The sequence below is a fragment of the Etheostoma cragini genome, chromosome 9 (assembly GCF_013103735.1).
Source record: "Etheostoma cragini isolate CJK2018 chromosome 9, CSU_Ecrag_1.0, whole genome shotgun sequence".
Taxonomy (NCBI): Eukaryota; Metazoa; Chordata; class Actinopteri; order Perciformes; family Percidae; genus Etheostoma; species Etheostoma cragini.
In genome coordinates, this window is record NC_048415.1 from 24,225,723 (window position 1) to 24,247,245 (window position 21,523).

The 21,523-nt window shown below is 41.3% G+C and overlaps 1 protein-coding gene across 5 annotated transcripts; it reads left to right on the plus strand.

Moving 5' to 3' along the window:
- The first annotated feature begins 894 nt into the window (after positions 1-894).
- nek1 (NIMA-related kinase 1) lies at positions 895-18,724 on the plus strand. 5 transcript variants are annotated; one of them, XM_034882696.1, is made up of 36 exons: positions 895-1,103; positions 1,465-1,613; positions 1,723-1,819; positions 1,951-2,048; positions 2,257-2,340; positions 2,441-2,508; positions 2,614-2,700; positions 3,197-3,251; positions 3,551-3,751; positions 3,844-3,916; positions 4,859-5,019; positions 5,196-5,261; positions 5,568-5,627; positions 5,712-5,759; positions 5,860-5,940; positions 6,088-6,266; positions 6,347-6,469; positions 6,588-6,690; positions 8,209-8,295; positions 8,884-8,967; positions 9,061-9,138; positions 9,670-9,765; positions 9,860-10,069; positions 10,187-10,240; positions 10,344-10,581; positions 10,885-11,013; positions 11,120-11,296; positions 11,677-11,880; positions 11,967-12,072; positions 12,250-12,326; positions 12,419-12,636; positions 13,994-14,148; positions 15,162-15,553; positions 16,102-16,235; positions 16,331-16,463; positions 18,086-18,724. In XM_034882696.1, the coding sequence occupies exons 2-36, from the start codon at positions 1,497-1,499 to the stop codon at positions 18,100-18,102; spliced, it is 4,290 nt and encodes a 1,429-aa protein (XP_034738587.1). In that variant the 5' UTR covers positions 895-1,103; positions 1,465-1,496; the 3' UTR covers positions 18,103-18,724. The 5 variants fall into 5 exon arrangements, with proteins under 5 accessions (XP_034738587.1, XP_034738588.1, XP_034738589.1 ...); XM_034882697.1 differs by having other exon boundaries at positions 4,859-5,010; XM_034882698.1 differs by having other exon boundaries at positions 16,331-16,467; positions 18,086-18,121.
- The last annotated feature ends 2,799 nt before the right edge of the window (positions 18,725-21,523 follow it).

Consider the following 21,523-nt stretch of genomic DNA (forward strand, 5'->3'; position numbering starts at 1 on the left):
ACACATTGAACCTCACTGCGTCATCTGCACAGTCGCAGAATCAGATACCTCAAACAAGGAGGCGTGTACGAGCGCCTCATGTGGCCGCGCCTTGTAAATACGGTCCAAAAGTACACGCACAGATCTGGGATCTGTGTTTTAATAGAATTCTATGTACATTTCAATAACGCAAGGGTATACACGCTCCCAGATCAGCCAACATGTTTTGAAATATGTTAGAATTTAAAAACTCAGTAGTTAAACAGTTACAAAAGATACAGTTATATAAAACTAAACGATGCTAAATCTACGCATTGGAGCTATCTAATATTAAAATATTGAATATTACAACATTGAAAATACTCTACAAGGTCATCTGTTGAAGTACGGCACTGCTGTGAATGGGCTTTTCTACTCATGCGTTTTGTAAATGTCATATTTATTGTACGCTTTTGTCATGTTACTATATACAGCAGCTTATAAATAGCTTATTGTTTAGCTGTTCACATTTTTCAGGGTTGTTTATGTGTATGTACACCAGCATGGTATTTCTTTCTTAAATTGTTTTATACTTTTCTTGCATATTTTTATCACATTTCCACACGTTTTACCTACGTTATCAAAAGTACTATTTGTTTATTCGGTATTCATATTCCACCTTTGTTTTCTTGTATAAAACTTGAATTTTACGTGATCCCATTAGCCTACTTTTAGCTATTAGACTGCTAATAACCATTAGTAATTAGTTAATTAAATATCTATGTTTTGGAATACAAACGTTGGCCGAATAAAGTGCAATTCGCTCTACAAAAATTACATATCAGGTGTATTTGGTTGAGTTTATGGGTTAATGCAGAGGTTTCCATGGTCGCTTCACTTCCACGACTGGCTTGTGGTTGCTATGGAAAATGTCCACAGCAACGGTACCAATGGGGTGGAGACTATGAACGTCATTCACCCTGAAAAATGATGGACAGTTGTATAAACCAATTCGCGATCGAGTTATCGGAATGTGACCAATGAAAATGCAACAAAGAGAGAGCTGTAGTTTGACAGAGCGCGTGAGGGCAGTAGCAAGTATCACAACCTCTATGAGACAACAGCGAAAAAGAAACAGACTAATGGTAAGCCAAGTATTAGCCACCTGCTATAATTCACATACTGCAACATAGTAAGCTAACTGCAATAATTGTGTTACGCAGTGTTGCGTACACTGACAGGGCGTTTTTTTTATGTAGGGTGGCTATTACTGCTGGACTTTTCGTCTAGCTAAACGGTAACGTTAGCTATCGCTACCAGTTGTGTTTTGTCTCAGCATCCCAGCCCGTGTGAGAAAAGAGATGCTTTTCTGTCAGACACATTAGACACCGAAGTTAACATTTCAAAACTATTGAAATTTAACCCTTAGCTATATGATCAAAGCCTAATGAGCTCCAGACTCAGCCGAGCTTTGCACTGACGCTATGTTCCTTGATTTCTTTGCAGACCCAGCATGAGGAGCCAGTCATTCCACTGACATGGACAAGTACGAAAAGGTGAAGAAAATTGGGGAAGGTTCGTTTGGAAAGGCCATCCTAGTCAAATCCAAAGAAGATGGACGCCAATATGTCATCAAGGAGATTGGCATATCTGCAGTAAGATACTATGCATAATGTTACACAAGCTTCACATGTCACTGTTAAGTGAGCTCATTTGTGCTGCCTTGCTCCATCCCTGCAGTCTCTGTTCCTTTTTTTCTGACAGATGCCAAGTAAAGAGAGGCAGGAATCTCGGAAAGAGGTAGCTGTTCTTGCCAACATGAGTCATCCCAACATTGTCCAGTACAAGGAGTCCTTTGAAGGTATTCACACAACCCACAGATATTAGCCATTAGGTGAAAGAACCTCTGAGTTAATATTGTACAATTATATCCAGACGGGCACAATATAAGCTGTTAACCCTTTTCTGAATGTCATGTACAACTGTTTTTAGAGGGGGGCTGCCTGTACATTGTAATGGATTACTGTGAGGGTGGAGATCTCTTCAAGAAGATCAACTCTCAGAAGGGAGTACTGTTCCCAGAAGAGCAAGTGAGCCACTTGTTATTTGACACAGGCATGCACATGTGGATTGAATTGATCATATTCACTTGTGCTGTTTTATATCTTTATCCTTGTCTTTGAAAATGTATTAAGACTGTTAATGTTTTTTTCCATGGGTTGTTCAGCCATTACAAATGATGTGTGTATACTGTAGGAAGCTTATACTGAATGATGTATCATCTTCTCCCTTTCCTAGATCTTGGATTGGTTTGTGCAGATTTGCCTGGCACTGAAGCATGTGCATGATCGTAAAATCCTCCACAGGGACATCAAATCACAGGTATTGCTTCATGCATTACAAGATCTTCCCTCAGTGATTCTAATTGTTTCACTTGTCATGTATTGCCGTATGTACTTGTATTTTCATAATCTCTTCATAGAACATATTTTTGACAAAAGCTGGGACTGTACAGCTTGGAGACTTTGGAATTGCACGGGTGTTGAACAGGTATGTGAAATGTCATGTGAATAGATTCGCAGATCTCTACAAAACCAAGATTTGGTAATAGTTAAGCACAATCAAATTATGCTTTCATTCTCTTCTCATTTTCAGCACTGTAGAACTCGCAAGAACGTGTATAGGCACACCATATTACCTATCACCAGAAATCTGCGAAAATAAACCGTACAACAACAAAAGGTACTAACTTGATGTTGTGGAATACCATGGTTTTTGTGTTTGTCTCATTTGTGGTGTAAATGAATATTTAATAACAATTCAGGGGAATTTGCAATCCAAATTCTGACCCACCAAATTGTGAGTCATGCAGCATTAGCTATCGACTTCTGGGTGATGCAGAGGTATCATGTCTCCTCTTAATTGAGTGAACCTGCTTGTTTGTAGCTACATCAGGATGCTATTATTGATTTCTTTTGAACTGTTTTAACAATGCATGTAATCTAATCCACTTTAGTTGCAGCCAATGAAGTAACTTTAGCAGTATATCAATGTCCCACGTGGAGTTTTCACAGCATTGTTAAAATCATTTTTTCCTTCCATTTAATGATAATGAAAAGCCTTGCAAGTGACTGTTAATACTTCATTCCATGAATGTAAAGCTTCCCCAGAATTTATCCCTGCCTGTCCCTTTGTGTGCTCTCTCCTCTCACTTTCAAAATTTTCCCTCCCTCTGCAGTGATATTTGGGCCCTAGGGTGTGTCCTATATGAAATGTGCACTCTAAAGCATGCAGTAAGTATTCTGTGTGTGTGAGATGGTTACTAATTAATGTAGATGTAATGTATCCTACGCAGCATTGCAATGCTCTCTCACATGCTTTGATCTTGTCCCTGTATGTACTGTATGTATAATGTTTGGCCAACTAAGTTTCAAGGGCAAGGTCATTTTTTCCTGAGTCTCATAATCAAATCTGTAACTCTTTATAGTCTCAACCACTCCCTAAAACACCCTGCTTTGATCTAATGTTGCCTATGATTGAGTATGATTGCCCTTAGTGACTATTAAAGTGTTCTACATGTATTTCTGCTCAGTTTGAGGCTGGCAACATGAAGAACCTAGTTCTGAAGATCATCCGTGGCTCATACCCTCCCGTGTCTGTTCACTACTCCCAAGAACTGCGCTCTCTCTTGGGACTGTTGTTCAAACGCAGCCCGAGAGAGAGGCCCTCAGTCAGCAGCATACTGGACAAACCTTTCCTGACCTGTAGGATAGAGAGGTTCCTTACACCACAGGTACAGCACACAGGTGTCTTACACACTGAATTATTTGCATTAACCACACTGTGTTCAATTAAAAACAAATGTTTATTCTCTACTGATTCCAGATCATTGCTCAGGAATTCTGCCATACTTTTCTTCACAAGCAGCCTAAAATGGGTGTGGTGCAGGGGCCACCAGGTAAGCAAATGGGGTTATTCCATAACTGGGGAGGTAGTAGTAGTAGTGGCAGCAGCAACAGACATTCCAAGAATAACCGCGAGCAGTGGAGTTGGTTGATATCTGAAGGTGCAAACAGGAACCAGAGAGATTTAGGTGGATGACGAAAGTATTCCAAGCTAAAAACAGAACTTTCTTTTGGGTCTCCATCACAGACACAATTGAGTTTAGCTGCAGAGGACACAGCTAAGGGGAGACGACCGTCACAGTTGTTTGTGGCCGGCCGTGTTACTTAGCAGGACCACAGCAGCATTGCTCAGCACGCCTATTCTGTGCTGTGAGGCTAAAGACGTTGCACAGGCCAATGGGAAAAACTCTAAAATGCTTAACTTTGAGCAATGCTGTTTGCCAAAGTTTCTGTTTAGTAAGTACCACTAGGAATCATTAAATGAAAATATAACACATAGAGGCTTTAACCCAACTATTTTAAATGAGTTTAAATTAGTAAATCCCAGTTAAACAGCTGGAGCATCTTTAGCTTTTAACAAATGATTGGGATGTAGTAACAAGAGGGCTTGTTGAAATGGTTCTGATTTTGATTAGAAGACTCAAAAGCTTAGGTGTAGCTCATAAGAAGTAATACAAAGCTGTATTGCCTTTTAATTCCACTCCATGACATGGGTATCACATAGGTGTCTACATTCATTTCATGCTCCTAATATAATGCTTTGTCGGGGCAATGCTGGCCAGAGGTTTGAAACGCTAAGTGCATTTCATCTATAGTGTGAATAACATGGAATTGAACTTTACTGATAGCATGTTCCTTTAATTTATATCCTGTGGAGACCACTGAGTAGACCTCAAAAAAAAAAATCTTTTTTAATTCATTTGCATGGCACATTGTATTTACTGTTGAATACTGACTTGGATAAATGTTTAAAGACTTTCTACTTGTGTGATTAGCTAAGCGTCCCGCCCCTGGCTCCATACCACTCACTCCAGCCCAGAAGATTACCAAACCAGCCAGCAAATATGGAGTGCCTTTAACTGTGAGGAAGGTGTCTGATGCAGCCAAAAAGCCAGCATCGAGGAAACTAGGTGTAAAGCATAAAGCGGTTAGTAGAGTCCGTAGATGTCATGTTGCCGTAATTTTTGAGCTTCACTTTTTTGTGTGCTCTGTGTGTTTCAAAAATAAAAAGAAGCTTTATTTGATGTTGAGCTCTGAGTCTGGCGTGTGTGTGTGTTATGTACACCATTGTGTGTTGGCAACCCTTGAACCTCAGTGTCGTATGTTGCTTAGGCCCCTCTCCCAGCAGCCCCCCAGAGAAGAGTGAGTCAAGTGGAGCAAGAGAGGAAAAAACATGAGGTACAGCTCAGAGCGCCTCATGACTCAAATGTATTCCTTTTTCTCTCCCCATTTACTCACACATTAAGGTCCCTTCCTAGCAGCATTTTCAGTTTTTCCTTCCCATTACGTTTGATCCCTACATTCACCTGTTTTTGACTAACGGCCCATACGGAGTGTTCTGCCTGATTTAGCATTCTCTGTTAACCAACATTTCCCTCCTCACCTACCTGCCCAGTGACAGAGCAGTCCTGCCGTCTCTTGCCTCAAAGCGTGTTTCTTTAAGATATCTCTTTTTGATTGAGATCCTTCTGCCTCATGCTGCAGGATGGCATCCGAAAGAAAAGGATGGAGCTGACCGCGAAAGAACGAAAACAGAGAGAGCAGGTGGGTACACTGTTACGTCCGTCCTGTAAAGTTTGTAAAAGATAAGGAAACTACTGAAAGTGTTAAAACTGTTTTAACTTTTAGATGTTCCTGTTGAACGCGGAGCAAATGAAGAGATATGAAAAGGAAAAGGTAGGTGTTAAATTGGCTCCTCGTGGGTAAAGTATATTTCTCTTCTTTTTATGTGCCAAGTCAATTATTGGACTACTGATGATCCTGTGATCTATAACAGATCAATCGTATAAACCAAGCCAGAGAACAAGGCTGGAAGCATGTTTTGAGTTCTAGTGGAGGCAGCAGCCCAGAGAGGAAGGTAATGGATTTCCTTTTTTATGATACAAAATATTACTTATGCCATCTTTTACATTCATTGTATTTCCACATTTTATGATTGCATTAATGTAACATTAAAGTTGCTCTTTCTTCAGACTCACACCCCCCTTTTGTCCCCTTAACTCAGTGTTTTGTTGGTGCTGGAAAGAGGGCTGTCCCAAGCTCTGTTCAGGGTCCTACTCCAGCCTGTCTTCCAAGTAAAACCCCATACGAACACTACCATGCTGCGCTGGACCAAATGGCTAAACCACAGCCTAAAGTCATCAGCAGAGAGGGATCCTCAGCGGGACCAGGCAGTCCCATTCGGTACGTTTACATGTCTTTGTATTGAAGGGGATTTAGGTGTGTTGAATAATAGTTTTAATGGCATTGCCTCTCTGTGTAAGAGGTGTACCGGCTGCTGCTGGCCCAGTGCTGACCAATGGCCAGGCTCGACTCCTAAACCCCAGTATAATCAAGAGGGAACTGCAGAGGCTGCAGCATGTATCTAAACCAGCCCATGTTAGTAGGTCAGTCAAGAAGCTTCTTCCAAATCAGGAAATGACCCTACACATCTGGGTTAAACGCTACATCCTTGTGCTTTTTGTAGTGTGGAAAGTAGTAGTAAATACCGCATTCTGTTTTCAGGCCGCGTGGTCATGCTGCTGCTGGACGAGCCTATCAAGTTGAGGAGTTTTTACAGCGTAAGAGAGAAGCCATGCTCAACAAAGTTCGCGCTGAGGGACAGCTGGTACGTGGTTTGACTTATACTGTGATTTTTAAGGGTAACCTTTTTAAATTAGTTTGTGAATCTTCACTGATCTCACAAAGCAGACAACAGGCAAAAACAAAAAAGCAGCAAATGGAAAATCAACAAGTAACATCAGTAGGTAACAAGCGATTATAGCATGGCAATGCAGCCATGAATGATTAAGCTCATTGTTTTGGTTTGCTGGTTTAGTAAGGTTGACAGCTCTCACTGTCAATCCCATGTTCAACTACTGTATAAACGGCCTGCTCTCACCATGAGCTCACACAAGCCTGTTTTACTTACCGGAGTAGCACTGAGCCAAAGTAATGGAGTAGCTGAGAGGAGTTTTATTTCCAGTAGAACAGCTTTGACATGAACCGGGAGAGAGATGGGAAATGACATGCAGCAAAGAGCTGCAGGTCAGAGTTGAACATGCGACCGCTGTGTCAAGGACTAAGCCTGTTTATGTGGGCGCGCGCTCCACCATGTGAGTGGCCCAGGTGCCCATTTTGGAGTTTTTTTTAAACTGCATTAATAGATTTTCGGCCACTACGGGGCAGAAGAACCTTAGAAGAAGCTGAGGGGATGTCCCTGACATTTTCTCACCAATTTAAGTTTGTAGCTAATGTGTTTGCAAAAACTGACATCCAGCAGACATCAAGCAACATGGTCGTCCCACTGAAATTGTGTTTCCTATATTATATATTAGGTATACAGTACATTTAAGTCCTCTCTGTTCTGGCTTGATTTACTCTTTACCAACCCCTGAGAAAGGATTTGTGGTTTTCAGCTCACTAGATGGTTGACTTTCTCCACCAGCTAGCTGTTAACTTTAACTGTCTGCTGTACGGTGCTGGGCAGAGTTATCGCTCGAAGGTTACCAGCTGCCATATGCTGTAGGCAGTGTTGTAGTCGAATTACAAACTGTCGAGTCCGAGTCAAGTCTCAGGTCCCCAGTGTTTGAATCAGAGTCCAAGTCAGAGTTGTGTCCGAGTCTAGTCACCATTACCTGGGTTCTATTTTAAGTCAAATCATGAGTCCAGAAAAAAGCAACTTGAGTCAGACTCGAGCAGGACTACAAATAAATATAAATTACAACAAATAAAAGTAGTCACAAACTTCATCCAAGTCTTGAGTCCTATTTCATAAATCCTACCATTCGAGTCTAAGACAAAGTCATCAATGCACGATTCCAAGTTGAGTACTCCATCATTGCCTGCAGGAAAGGGGGTTGATGAGAGTAGTGAGACTAAATCATGAGTTAATCTGTACGCTGTAAAACCAAAACAATGGATTAAAATACTATGTAGAGCTGCAGAGATGGGTGATCATTATCTGCGGGTTCATTATTATGAATGACTCCTTTCAATTTACATGAAGGGATTTGCTTCAGTGTTTATTTAAAAATATTGATCATTGCAGGTTTACCTCCTGGCCCCAGCTCATGTTGTTGCAGTTAGATGTTAGGGGCTACAATCTTTTTGTTTTTTTTATGTGATTAAATTGAACGGTAAACAGGGTACTCGTCAAAACCTGGCAGCAATCTATGGAAGCCGGGCTGGTTCGATTTGGTGCAGGAGACCCAAAGCCAACAAAGAGGAGGAGGTAGGAGCCCAGGCCTGAATGCCCAGCTTCACATTACACCTCATTCATAGCACGTCTGGCTTGGCTCGTTGTCCTTCATATATCTCCACAAAACTCCCTTTGACGCCCATAATTCAACCCAGCAGCTCAACCCCTTGACCACTCCTTGCACATCGCACGGTGTTCCATTTTACCAGTGAGCTGTTCCATTTGTAACTTTTTATTTGCCTCCCAATAATGGCTGTTGTTATTCACAGCAATATATAACTATTGTTTTTGTTTGTTTATTGTGCATAATGCCCCATTTCAAATAGCCACACCACCTCAGTTTTGAGTTGTGTATTGCAGCTTTTTTTTGTTTTGAATGGAGTACCTATAAATATATGCATCTTTATTGTTAACTCCAAAAACTGTGTTATTTTTATTCTGGCTGAATGTGTTCATGTTCATATGCTGTCATCATTTTGTGTTTTAAGTAATTCTTAGTCTGCTATAAGTGCTCCCTGTATGTGCGATAATGTTTTTGTATGATTGTGACCACAGTTATCATTGCTTTATTCTACTTTGTCTCTGTGTGTGTGTTTGTGTAATTTCTGTATTTGTTCTCAGGAGTACTTGTCGAGACTGAGGCAGATCCGCTTGCAGAACTTCAATGAGCGTCAGCAGATCAAAGCCAGACTCAGAGGAGAGAAGGTACAGTGCTCCACTCTCAGAGCATCTTTTTAATGAGTGTTTTCAGTTCTTCCCGACATTTCATCTCCTGGCTGCTGTTGGTGTGTGTTTCAGTATGACAGTGATGGTTCTGACAGCCAGGAGTCGAGCGAGGAAGCAGAGCTCAGGAGAAAGAAGATAGAAGCTTTAAAAGTGAGTCTGTCTTGAATATAATACATTTCACAATATGCAACATTTAGATGATATCAAAAAGAACATAGTTAAACCAGTGACACAAGGACACAATTGAGCAGGTAATAACAAAAGAGAAAGATGATGTTAGTCAATCTTTCCTGGATTTTAAAAGGACCAACAACTCTTTTCCACGCTACCTGAGCCTGTGACTTCTGGTTGTTTTTAATCAGGATTAGAAGGTCAGAGATGTAGCTTGATGCTTGCCCAGCATGAGCCCTGCAGGCAGTACAGTCCTATAATCCATTCTACAATTACCTGGAAACCTGCATAGAGAAAATAAGACAAGGCTAATATTCATACATACACAGACATTCTGCTCTAACTGCAGACAGTTTAAAACCTGAGTGAGAAAGGATTTATTTATTTTCTCACTTCTGAAATAGACTGCAATTGAATGGAACTCTTATTTTCATTGCCCCCAAAAAAGGTTGGACATAGCCTCATTCGTTTTCATTTGCATGTGTATGTATTTGTATATGTACCTGCCAGGCCCAAGCAAATGCACGTGCTGCTGTTCTGAGAGAGCAACTAGAGAAGAAGAGGAAAGAAGCATTTGAGAGAGAAAAGAGAGCCTGGGAGGACCATGTAAGCTCTGTCATTCTTTGTACATTCCTACGATTATTTGGCCTTATTTGGTTCATTAATTGAGTCCAATCTTGACTATTGTATATTGTTGAAGCTTGCAGCTCGGGGGGTGAAGGTTGGCATGGCAGCAGGCAACGTAGAGGCGGTGGCAGCAGTAGCAGCAGTATCTCCTACCTCTGACAGTCCACTTCCACAGACCAGTCCCTCTCAGCCAGACCCAGCTGCCAAAGCTCCAGTCCTGCCTGCAACCAAACCCTCCACTCCAGCTATATCTATGACCGCTGCCCTGAAGAATGTCGGAGCAGTCAGTATAAATTTACAAAGTCTATCACACCCTACATCATAGTATTGTTTGATGTTGTTTTGATGTTGATTTCATGTACTTCTGAGCTACATCAATTTTGCGTTTTGTGTTTGGCAGATGACTCCACTAAAAGAAACGTTGGCCGAGCCTGAGACTGATACTGTCATCCAGGTGAGTATATTAAAGTAACAGTGTGCTAAAATGGCAGAATTTCTGAATCTTCCGTGAGTCAATATTTAAAAGATAATACTACTCAATGCTTCCCATGATACAGAGTGAGAAAAAGCAAATTCTACGCAGACTTAACCAGAACCTAAAAGCCCAGAGCCCAGTGGAGGAGCTGGAGAAGTCACTGCCAGTCCCTGCAGAACCAATTCCCCCTCCCCACCAGAACCAGTCCAACACAGAGAAATGCCCCTCTTCAAACGGAGACCGGAAGAAGTGGGATGCAGCAGAACTGCCTGTACTTCCTGTGGCTCAGCAAACCTTAGAGGAAACCATAACTATAGCAAGTATGTCCAGCCAACTCTCAAACCCTGTGTACTAGCACTTTCATTTTCAAGATTATTTTTTCACCATTTTGTGTGCATTCTGGCACAGTTATGGTATATTAATAGTATAGTGTTTGTTGATTTAGAATTAAAAGAAATACTTTAGTAATAATAAAGAAAACACATGTAAGCAGTACATGTAAGCAGTTGTGCTGTGGAAATTTCATGCTCACTTTAAATTTGCTTTACAAGCAATTTATACACATTACTGCTTCTATTCAAAAAAAATTGACGAATTTTGCCCAGCTTCTCCCCCCACACCAGCTACCTCAGCGCCCTCGGAATATCGACCATCCTCTGGTGAAGACCGGAAGAAATGGGAGGCAGGAGGAGTTCCACTTGTCCTCTCTGTAGCCCAACAAACACTGGAGGAGACATGCATCAGGACCATCGGTGAGTTACCTTCTCTTTGATCGAGAGTACAGAAAAATCAAAACCATCTGCAGTGTGCACATAAAATAATGTACGTCTAATTCTCTCTCTATGTGTGATGTCTCAGAGCAAACCGTGGGTGAAGTTATACCGATGGGTAGGCTACAGGATGAAGCTCCTAGGAAGGTGTGGAGAGCAAGTCCAGACTCTCAGGTGCTAAGACTACTTCAGGAAGCAGAGCTTCAGCCTCTCACCCAGCAGCTGGAGAGTGTCAACATCTGGGGGGAAGAGTTTTCCAGCCCTGGTTAGTCTACTTTCTAACACCACCAATGTGTACCTCCCACCTGGGTGATGCACGGCAGCATTACAACACCAGACGCTCACCACACATCAGCTCAGTAGAGAGGGAGGGGGACATGTTTTTAGTGATGGGGGGAAATCAGAGCACCCGGAGCACACCCAAGCAGATACAGGAGGAACAGGCAAACTCCACACAGAGAGACCCAGGACAATCATGGTTCAAGCATTCTTGCAATGAGGCCACAGTGCTAACCATTGGGCCACGGTGCTGTCTATTTTCTTAAATTGTTTCATTTTTACTTGTTCAAATCAACCAAAAAATTACATATAGTTAAGATGTACTAAAAGAATATTCACTTTCCAATGAAGCCATATTTTCCCCAGATAAGCCAAGCATGACAGCAGCAGCTGAGATTTTGAAGATGCCTAAAGAAGCTTTGCCTTCTAAGCCAACACCGCCTGCTAGGGTTCCAAGTCCAGAGGTCCAGAGGGAGAGTGAGGACTCCACAGAGGCCTCGCATCAGGAAATGTCTGTGGCCGGTGCTGTAGAAAGAGTGACACTGCCACCCAACCTCACTGAGATTCAGGGTTAGTGTGAGACTTAACTCGACATTGATTGAATATCTCAGCTCCATATTTTTTGCAGCAATCATGTTTGGTCTGAATTCTTCTAGATCCAGCAGACATGGAGTCCCTGGTTTTGGAAGAGACACCTAAACAGGCCTCACAACCCCCAGCTGGTGTGCAGCAGGCATGGGAGCATGAAGCCCAGCAGCCAATGTGACTGTTCATCTTTTGTTTTCTATTTAGATTAGATATAGACATCAAAACACAAATTGTTGTTTACTCACCCTAATATTTAGTTTAAACTTGCTGTACCCATATTTCTTAGAGTGAACAGTTTACATTTAAAGACATCATACATGTTTGTGGAGCTAAAGTGTATTTTTCTTATAGGCCACCAGAGGGTGGTACAACACTAGCAGCCACTAAGGATGTTGAGAAAAGTGCAGAGAAACCAACTGAATCTTCTGGTGAGGTTGAAGTTTAGTGAGTCACAGCCAGTCTTTTATTTTCAGCGTGATTATTATCTTAATTAAATTTTCCCTTTGCCTCCGTCTCCCAGGTTTCACACAAAGTGAGGAGCCCATGTTTATAAAGTTGTGTTCCCCGGCCCACCGACGCACTGCTGCCCTTGCACTCCTCTCAGCCCAGTCTTCCATGGATGAATCCTCCTCCTCTCTGGCCTCTCGCTCACGCTCGGTCTCTCCTTTGCGCTCCAAACACCACAACGCCCTCCTCATTGGTCTCTCAACGGGAATGTTTGATGCCAATAACCCCAAGGTGATTACTGGCTGAGCCTTTGTGTTGTTTTATACAGGAAATGACATCACATGGGTTCTGTGCTTGATGTCGCAATTGCAGACCTATCTCCACCGCCCTGTGTAAACAGCTTTAGTTTTTAAAGAGAAGAAAAGGAGGAGGAGCTCAACCTTCTTCTCTGGCCCTAATGACAAGATGAAATGGTGTCTGCGGGTCAATCCAAAGGGACGTCATCTCCACAGTAAAGTGTGGCTACACATACATTCTGGTAAAGGAGAAAAAAACACTCTGGGTTGTTTGGTTTTATTTAAACCAATCAAAATTGTCTTCAGGACGCTTCGACAGTGGCTCTGCAAAATGGTCACTGGAAGGAACCTGTTTTTTGGTGAAACATTTGCAGATAAAATAATCAATGAAGTTAACTGTTCACACAATACAGTAACATGAGCTATTTAAATGAAGTGGATACATGGTTAAACATAATATGCTCTTACCAGATTTTGAGAACGAGAACACACACAGAGAGCAGAAGTGGAGGGCCAAAGCCCGACGTCAGGCGCGTGAGCCACATGGATGTCGGGATTTATTCAGAAATTTTGCTTCTGTTCATCCAGGCTATGGTTAATGTGAATGCGTTGAGGAAATTGTTCTTGTGCTTGGTGTGACAAGACTTATGTGGTATTTTAAGTTAGGAAATCAGTCTTCTTTATTAATGAAGGGTTCTGGAATGAAGCCATAGCCATAAATCACATGGTCTGAACCTGCAGTGGGTAGGTCTGATAGAACAGAGGAGCATCCATCAACCTATATCTTTCATAACCTTCATCAGGGACCATGGGATCTGCAGAGCCTAGCCCAACATTATTTCCACTTAAAGAGCTGCATAGAATATGAATGTGGTAGGTTTTGCTACTTTGCTCTTTTTAGGGTTTAGTTGTTTCTAGTATATAACTTTGTTGTTCTACTTCCGGGATTGCTCTGGTGCCGCAGGGAATTCCTCCGCTGGATGCGTGTATTTTCCGTTTCCTTCCGCTTTCTTTGTGTTTGAATTTTAAATTTGGTTTGTTGGAAAATGAGTTTTATCTTGTACAACTATTTTGCAGCGACTCTGTGCAGAGCTTAGCACCGATTGGTTTAAAGAAATGCCATTAAACCAGAGCACGCCTTCCTGCCATCCCTGAATGCTATGTGGACTAGCCAGACTCCCCTTCATCCTGCTTTGGATGAGGGTCTGGCAAAGCGAGGCTAGATTCTTGCTTATTATAAATTATATAATGGTATAATTGACTTTTTTGTCTTTCAGTTGGTTCAATCAAGTCTTCCTGTCTGAGCCCGTCAAAGTATTAAACATGTTGCTCTGTTTGCTTTGTACTCTCAGATGCTGCGGACATGCTCTCTCCCAGACCTCAGTCGTCTCTTCAGCCCTCAGCAGGACTCTGCAGGGGCGAGTGATGCTATTGTTGCCCCAGACAACTTGGAAATCGAGGACCTGGAGGATGCAGCTAAAGATGACGACCAGTCAGAGACCGAAGAGTAAGACAAACACAGATGAGATGTTGAAAGCAAAAACATGCTTGGGGCCACACTGTCAGATTTGTTGGCAAATCATAAGCTGCTGCAGTCTAAAAATGGCTGGTCATTTTAATGGTGACCGATATCTTGCCTTACCCCAATTCTGTCAATCATTTTCTAGGCATGAGGGACAAGATTAGAATGTGGCAAAGGTTTCACTTTGCTAAGAAACTTTAAATACAGCCAGTTGCATCAAATTGTTGGAAATGTAAGTCATAGGATGTCCAATTACTTCATGCCCTATGGTCCTCTGATAAGGTCCAGATTTCAGGGACCCAGGTTCCATTCAGCATGAGATTATTGGTTCTGGGAGGTGGGTCTATCCTAAATGGGATGGATAAGCACATTAGACGCTGGGTCCAGACTAGTTTAATGACAGCCAGACAGATTCTTTGAGAGGATAGAGGAATGAAGGGCTGCCGTCAATCCAGGAGTGGATGGCAAGAGTTGCAGCATTTGAAAAGATGTCATGCAAATGGTTTCACTTGATTGGATGTATATATACTAGAACTTAGATATTCAACAGGCCGGGACCCTAAGGGGGTCCTCAGAGTTGCTGCAGGGGGGGGCCTCCAAATCCTTGTTCAATAGTTAAAAACAAAAATAAAAACTTGAATCCAATTATTTGTAAAGATTAATCTTTTTTTAATTTTTTTTATATACACAGCATTGATGATAGGCTTACGTTTCTATAGTTAGATAGCCATAAGGCAGCCATCCACAGATACAGTTAAGCCTAAGGATTCATTGTGCCACAATCTAACAATAAAAAATAATATATGAATATGTCAACAATTATTAGTTTTTTATGCCCCATAAAAAGGTATGTGTGACGACTGCCGCCCTACATGTTATTGTAGGCCCAGTGTGATATACAATTTGTATATTTATCAAGCGGGGTGGGTATATGTTCATGTTCTAAAGTGTATGTTTTGTGTCAATCAGTAAAAAAAACGATATTCCCTGTTCTCTAGTGCATATGAGGATGAAGACTTGCGGGACATTCGGGCCTCTATGGAGAGACTGCTCCAAGAAGAGGGCGACCTAATGAGGAACACTCCAGAGGTTGGTGCAGGAGACTTTAATGGGAACCGCCCAGACAGCGAAGACCAAGTACTGTTCAACAGGATAGCAGCTGAGATCGATCAGGACAACAATCAGATGGCTGTAGATGATGACGACGACGACAACGATGAAGAGGAGGAGGAAGAGGAGGAAGAAGAAGGCGAGGAGGAGGAGGATGATGAGGATGAGGAATGCTCTAATGGGAGTCCTGGCGATGAGGAAGCAGAGGAGCTGCTCACTAACGGTGTGGGAGAGGGTACCCACAGTAATAACAGCCTGCTCAATGAGGAGTGGCAGTCAGGTACCAGGAACATTACGAGTTGCAACAACTAATGATTATTTTCATTGTTGATTATTAATAATAATAATGTCCGTTATTTTCTTGATTCATCTATTAGTTGTACATAAAATGTCATAAAATGGTGAAAAATCTTGCTTTGTCCTCAACTCAAACATATTCAGCTTACTACCATAGAGGAGAGAAGAAACTTGAAACTATTCACTTTTAAAACGCTGGAATCAGAGAACTAACTTTCTATTTTTTTTTAAAATAACTCAAACCAAGTAATCAATTATCAAAATACTTGTCGATTAACTTATTGGTTGACAACTAATCTATTACTCTTTGCAGCCCTACTCAAATTCAGTAGTATTAGTTATTTTAATGTAAGAACAAACATTAATTTACCACTTTTGTGTGACTTACTCATGTTTGTCAGTCTTTCTGCATGATAATTTGGAAAAGCTTGGCAACTACTTCAGCTTGTAAAAAAACAAATAATAATAAAATAAGTCTTGAATGAATAATTTATTTTATTTACTGATAAATGCTGCTGTACCATCCTATAGATGGCAGCGGAGAGGACCAGGGCGGAGAGGCTGCGCATCATGACAGCATCTTCAGTCGTCTGGAAGAACTTCGCTTCAATCTGGAGCAGCAGATGGGCTTTGAGAAGTTCATCGAGGCTTACAATAAGATTAAGGTATGAAACACTTCTTATCTTTCAAATGTAACACCGCTAAATGCTGCTACATAAAGAGCGATTGGACTTGTGTTTTGTTTTTTATCCCATTTAAGGCTATGCATGAAGACGAAGATGAGAATATTGACCTGGGCTCCAGTTTTGTCTTAAGCATTCTGGGAACTGAGCACCAACATCTGTATCCCAACATCCTTCATCTAGTGATGGCAGATGGCGCATACCAAGAAGGTTAGTGACGGTAGTTGGTTCGTAGTTGATCATTTTTCTACTGTGTCTCTGAAAGGAATGGTGATACTCTGTTGAATTTGACTGACACTGATTATATGTCCTATTTTCCTCCCTTCTTTATTCCATTATTTGCCTTTTTTTATGACATTCTTGTTGCTTAGGTAAACCACAGAAACACATGTGTATCTCTTTTAATAGTTCTGGTCAGCAACAGTATTGAAGTGTCCTCACTGTCCTCTGACACAGCTCTATGCTGTGGGAAAACCATTGAGTGTCTAAAGGTAGAATGTGTAGTGGGTATGGCTTTACTGTTTGTAATCACACCGTTCAGAGGTCGCCTCTCCTCCCTGGCTCAACGGCCAGAGAGAGGGAGTGGTGGTCGAGCAAGCTAAAGAGTGGGTGAAGAGAGAGAGAGTGCCGAACAAAGCAGTAATCGGAGGAATAGAAGGCTTTTCTCATGTTGTTTTGCAGCGGTTATATTCTAAAGCACAAATAAACAAAACCACTCCTCCGCGGCAAGGTGCCACATTGTTGGATTATCAGTGAATGCAGGGCTTCATCCTGTCTGTTTCTGAGTGTCTTTCAGCAAAACATGCATAGATATGAGACGCTGGGGGGGAAATGCCGCATTTGGGAGTAAGAACTGGCTGCACACCCTGCACACTGTTATTGACTGGCAGTTACACACCCACGTGGGGCCCAGAGTCTCTTTGTTACCACCCAGAAACATCCTGCACACAGGGAAATAAAAAAGGGAAAGAGAAAATACAGGCAAAGGGCACCCCCCCAAACCCTTCTAGTGGGGCATAAGTCATGATTGAGAGGGATTACGTTTATATTACTACGTACTTTGTTTTTTAGGGCATTTATTTGACCTCTTTAATCTAATTTCTCAAATCCTATCCTCTTTTCTCACATTGCTTAGAAGTCGAAACTAAGTAGATAAGCAGACGTGAAACACACCCTTAATGCTGGCTGTCTGCTTCTTCTCTCTGTGTGCCGAGTCGGTTGTCAGACTGGGGCCACAGCAGATACAGAAAGAGATAAGGGGCGGGGGGAAGTATTTTAAGTTTGACAGATTTCTCTCAGGATGTGAGCAGTCTTGAGATAAATTCTCTCACTGAACATCTCTTTTCGACAAGTCTTTAGTTTTCTATTTTTACTGTCTTCAGTAGAAGAATTGCATGATAAATGTCAAATATCTCCCTTGAGGACATATCTCACGGTCTGTGAAAGATACATCTTATGGCTCCCATCCATACAGGAGTAACAATTGCTATATTTTGACATGTGTTTTGAGGCATCTAACACAGAACGAACCTGTGTACTGTGGTAATGCAGAATGATCTATTGGCTACAGTCACACATTATCCATCACTTTGCTGTGGGTTGTAGGTCACTTCTGATGCCTGTTGTTCCTGTTAGATGGGATCACCAAGTGATGAGGATGCATCATCTGGGAACCACAAATGTCCCTACCGATTTCTGTGCCAATTTGAAGTCATCTGCCTCTCTGTTGTCATTTCTTATTAACAGACATCCTCGAACCAATGACCTCTGCCTCTCTAATTAATTATCTGTCCCAACATGGTTCTCTTTCTTCTCTCTTCTCTCTCTTGTAGATAATGATGATGAATAATGGTTGGTCCAGTGGAGCTGCTCACAGCTATGACAATCTGTCAGTTCCTGATGTCTTCCCATGACGCAGACCATTGGCGGAAGGATCTATGCATGAGGTGTTGCAGCCACGCATCTAACAGTGTTTCAGGCACACTTGCATGATGAATAACTAGTACACTCGAGGCTGTGTTTTCATACTTTTGACTATCAGCACCTGACACTATTTTCTAACCAGTGTTCATTCAAAAGTGCATTTATCAAATCCACGTTCTTAATAACCAAAGTTTAAATTCAAGGTTCTGTCAAATGTTTGTGAAAGCCTGTAACACATGTATTGTCTCGTTGGATTAATAGCATAAACGCTGTTGTGTTTCAGTTTGGTCGGTTCGAGTAAAATCCACAGTGGCTTTTAATTTGTCGGGCTAAGATGTGGTTCTCTCAGGTGCTCTGTTTCTACCTGTCACATACTCAACCACAGCTTCAAAGCATACACCGGGTCACCCTCCAAGCCAATGTACCACGTTTCACTCAGAACCAGTTCAACCTCCTTTTCTTACAACTCTTTTCACCAAACAAGACGTTAAATATTACCCTAATACATTTTTCACATTTCTTACTGTTTCACTTTACCCAAATTAAATCCCAAAACAATTTGGTGAGACTGTGTGTTGCCATGTTACTGTAGCAAGACTGAGGTATTCGAGTGCTTGGTGGGATGTAGCGGGCCACGTCAGAATGATGTTCGTTGCAGAGAGTTGTACCAATGATGTAAGCAATGATATATAAAGTATATTAACAATAATTCACATTTGATTAGAAATTAAATATTGTAAATCTTTTTATGAATAAATCTTTTTTAAGAAACTAAGGACTTTTATTTTCTTTCTACCTCACTTCCATGTAGTCTATAAGAATGGATGGATTACTGAACGGGCCTACCGGGCATAGCCCCCCCCCCCAACCGGTCTTCACCACCTGCAGAATGTTGCACGTATAGAATAAAATGCCTTTATTGTCATTGTATCATTAAAAACAATCTCTCCACACATGCATTCGCACACACAATAATGACGATAATAAATAGATAAATGAAGTGGTCAAAAACTGCATTGAGAAAAGTGCACATGGATTAGAATATTGCACATTTAAAAAGAGGAGACATGCGCCAACCAGGAAGAGACGCATAATGACTACAAAGAGCTGCAAAAGGATTACAAAAATGGGCAAAAAAGCCACCGAAAAAACAACTACAACGTGATCCAAAACGATGACAGCTACACAAAACCAGACGGATGTGTAAAGACTACAACGAGACAGGAACCAAGAACAAAATATATATTTTTAAACTATTAGGTCTGTGTGTATGCTCAATGTAGAAGAGGTGGCGGGGCCCGTTGTTTCATATTCTGCGCATAACTGTAAATTATGGCTAACACATCTGTGCTTACAAATCAGCTGTCCTAGATTATAATAAATGCTTTAATAAGAGTCTTGGATTTGAAATGTGAATTGTTTTTTTATTTGTATTGAGAACCTAACGATAAGTGTATATAATACAATCAGGTCAAGTACGCCATGGGAGATGCCACAACTCCTAGTGGATAGTACAAATATTGTTTGTGTTATAGCAGCGTTTATAATACTGCAACAGGATACAGTAGAAATCTAGCGTTTAATGTGAATGGCCAGCCCTGTGAAGTTCAGTGTTTTTTATTTTGGAATTTGGACCTAAGGATGTAAAATGTGAAGTTTTGACAGAAAACTGATTCGGCTTTACTGTGACTTTGGTGCCACTGGTGAGTACTATCCACAGCTCTTCAACAGACCAGTAACCTTTCTGTCAGCTAGCAAGATTTATTTGTTGTTGCGCTCCCTGTGGAATAATAAAACAAGAGCCTCCAGTGTTCTACCACCATGTCTGATTTAGTGGGACAGGAGAAGAAGGTGTGTTTCCTCTGAGTAATTGGCTGTAGCATCTTCCCAATAACGATAAACAAACCGAGGAGCTTTGCAGCATATCCTGACTTTAAATTATTTCCTCTATCCTGTGAGTCCAGAACAACATAACAAGGTGTTTTGCTTCCAACAACCCATTTACACCTTGTCTTCTAGCTTTGATGGATGACGCTGGCAGATCTTAAACACCCAGCCTAGCATGGATCTGCCTTCGTTAAAATTAAACTGCAAACTTTTGTCATCTGCTGAAATAATAGGCATCATTAAATTTCAAATATAAACGCTGAGCATGCATTTTTAAGCTGAGGTTGCACGTTGTATGTCAAGTTGAATATGCAAATGCTAAGTCAGTTTTACATTAAATGTCATAGTGTTATGTGTGGGATTGGTTCTGCCCGGCTCTGGCCTTCCATACGATCCACTTTAATTTTATTTAGACTGGTAGTCAACGGACAGAGAGGAATAGCACTTAAAGCTGTTACATGTCATGCACAACAGAGCACTTCATTCAATATTTATGCTGCACGGTGGCGTTGTGTTTGTTGCTCCATTTCAGATTTAGTAATTCTATTTTATGTTCTGCTATGTGGCTCATATTGTGCAATGGTGGCTGTTTCTCAGAGATCTCACACACACACACCTTTTACTTGTTAAGAGGTATATTGAGTACATAAGCTAGGCAACTGCCACACAATGAAAAGGGAAGGGGTTCTGACAAAATGCTTATGGCTTTCTTTAAAGTATTTCATGAAGAAATGACATTATGGCTCAGTCTGGAGTCAGGTTATAGCACCAGTGTTGGTTTTGTTTGTGAATGTCATCTTTTTTTGACAGAGATTTCTTTTTGGCTTTGCTATTCTACTGGTTTCCTTGGCCCATTGAAGTTTACCAGTTACACACAAAAGAAAGAAGAAGTGGTTAGGTTCCTCTGTATAGACCAAATGCAACAGATCACTTGAGTTCTTTGTTCATCATTTCTGTTAGATATGGTAACTGCTGAAATTAGACTATGAGGCAATCAAAAAGAAAGATCTGAATATGACTTAGGAAGGATACAGTCCAACCAGGGTTCCAAATTAACTTCTCCACCAGTCAAATGGCCAGTGCATGATCAAATTTTACCAGCCACTCAATAGATTGTTTTTTTTTGGCTGCTGAGTGAAGCAAATCTTCCAGCATTTGGATAGTAGATGGGGTTCATTTTAAACCCTGATTCCAACCCATGTTCTCTGTGTGGCATTTTACTCCGGAAGAAATTCATTACATTTTTGATTTGAATTTTCTATAAGGTCTGTGATCCCAGCTCCCAAAGGTAAAAATCACCACACAGAGAAATAAATGCACTCAACCGTTGTAAGCGGCATTCATTGACATTCAGCTATGGTCCCTGATCTAATTTAAAAAGCCGGTTGCCTCTGGCTGAGTTAGTAAGTTTGAAAGTCTTATCAATGTAGCGTAATACAAATGGTGATCACTGGATGTGA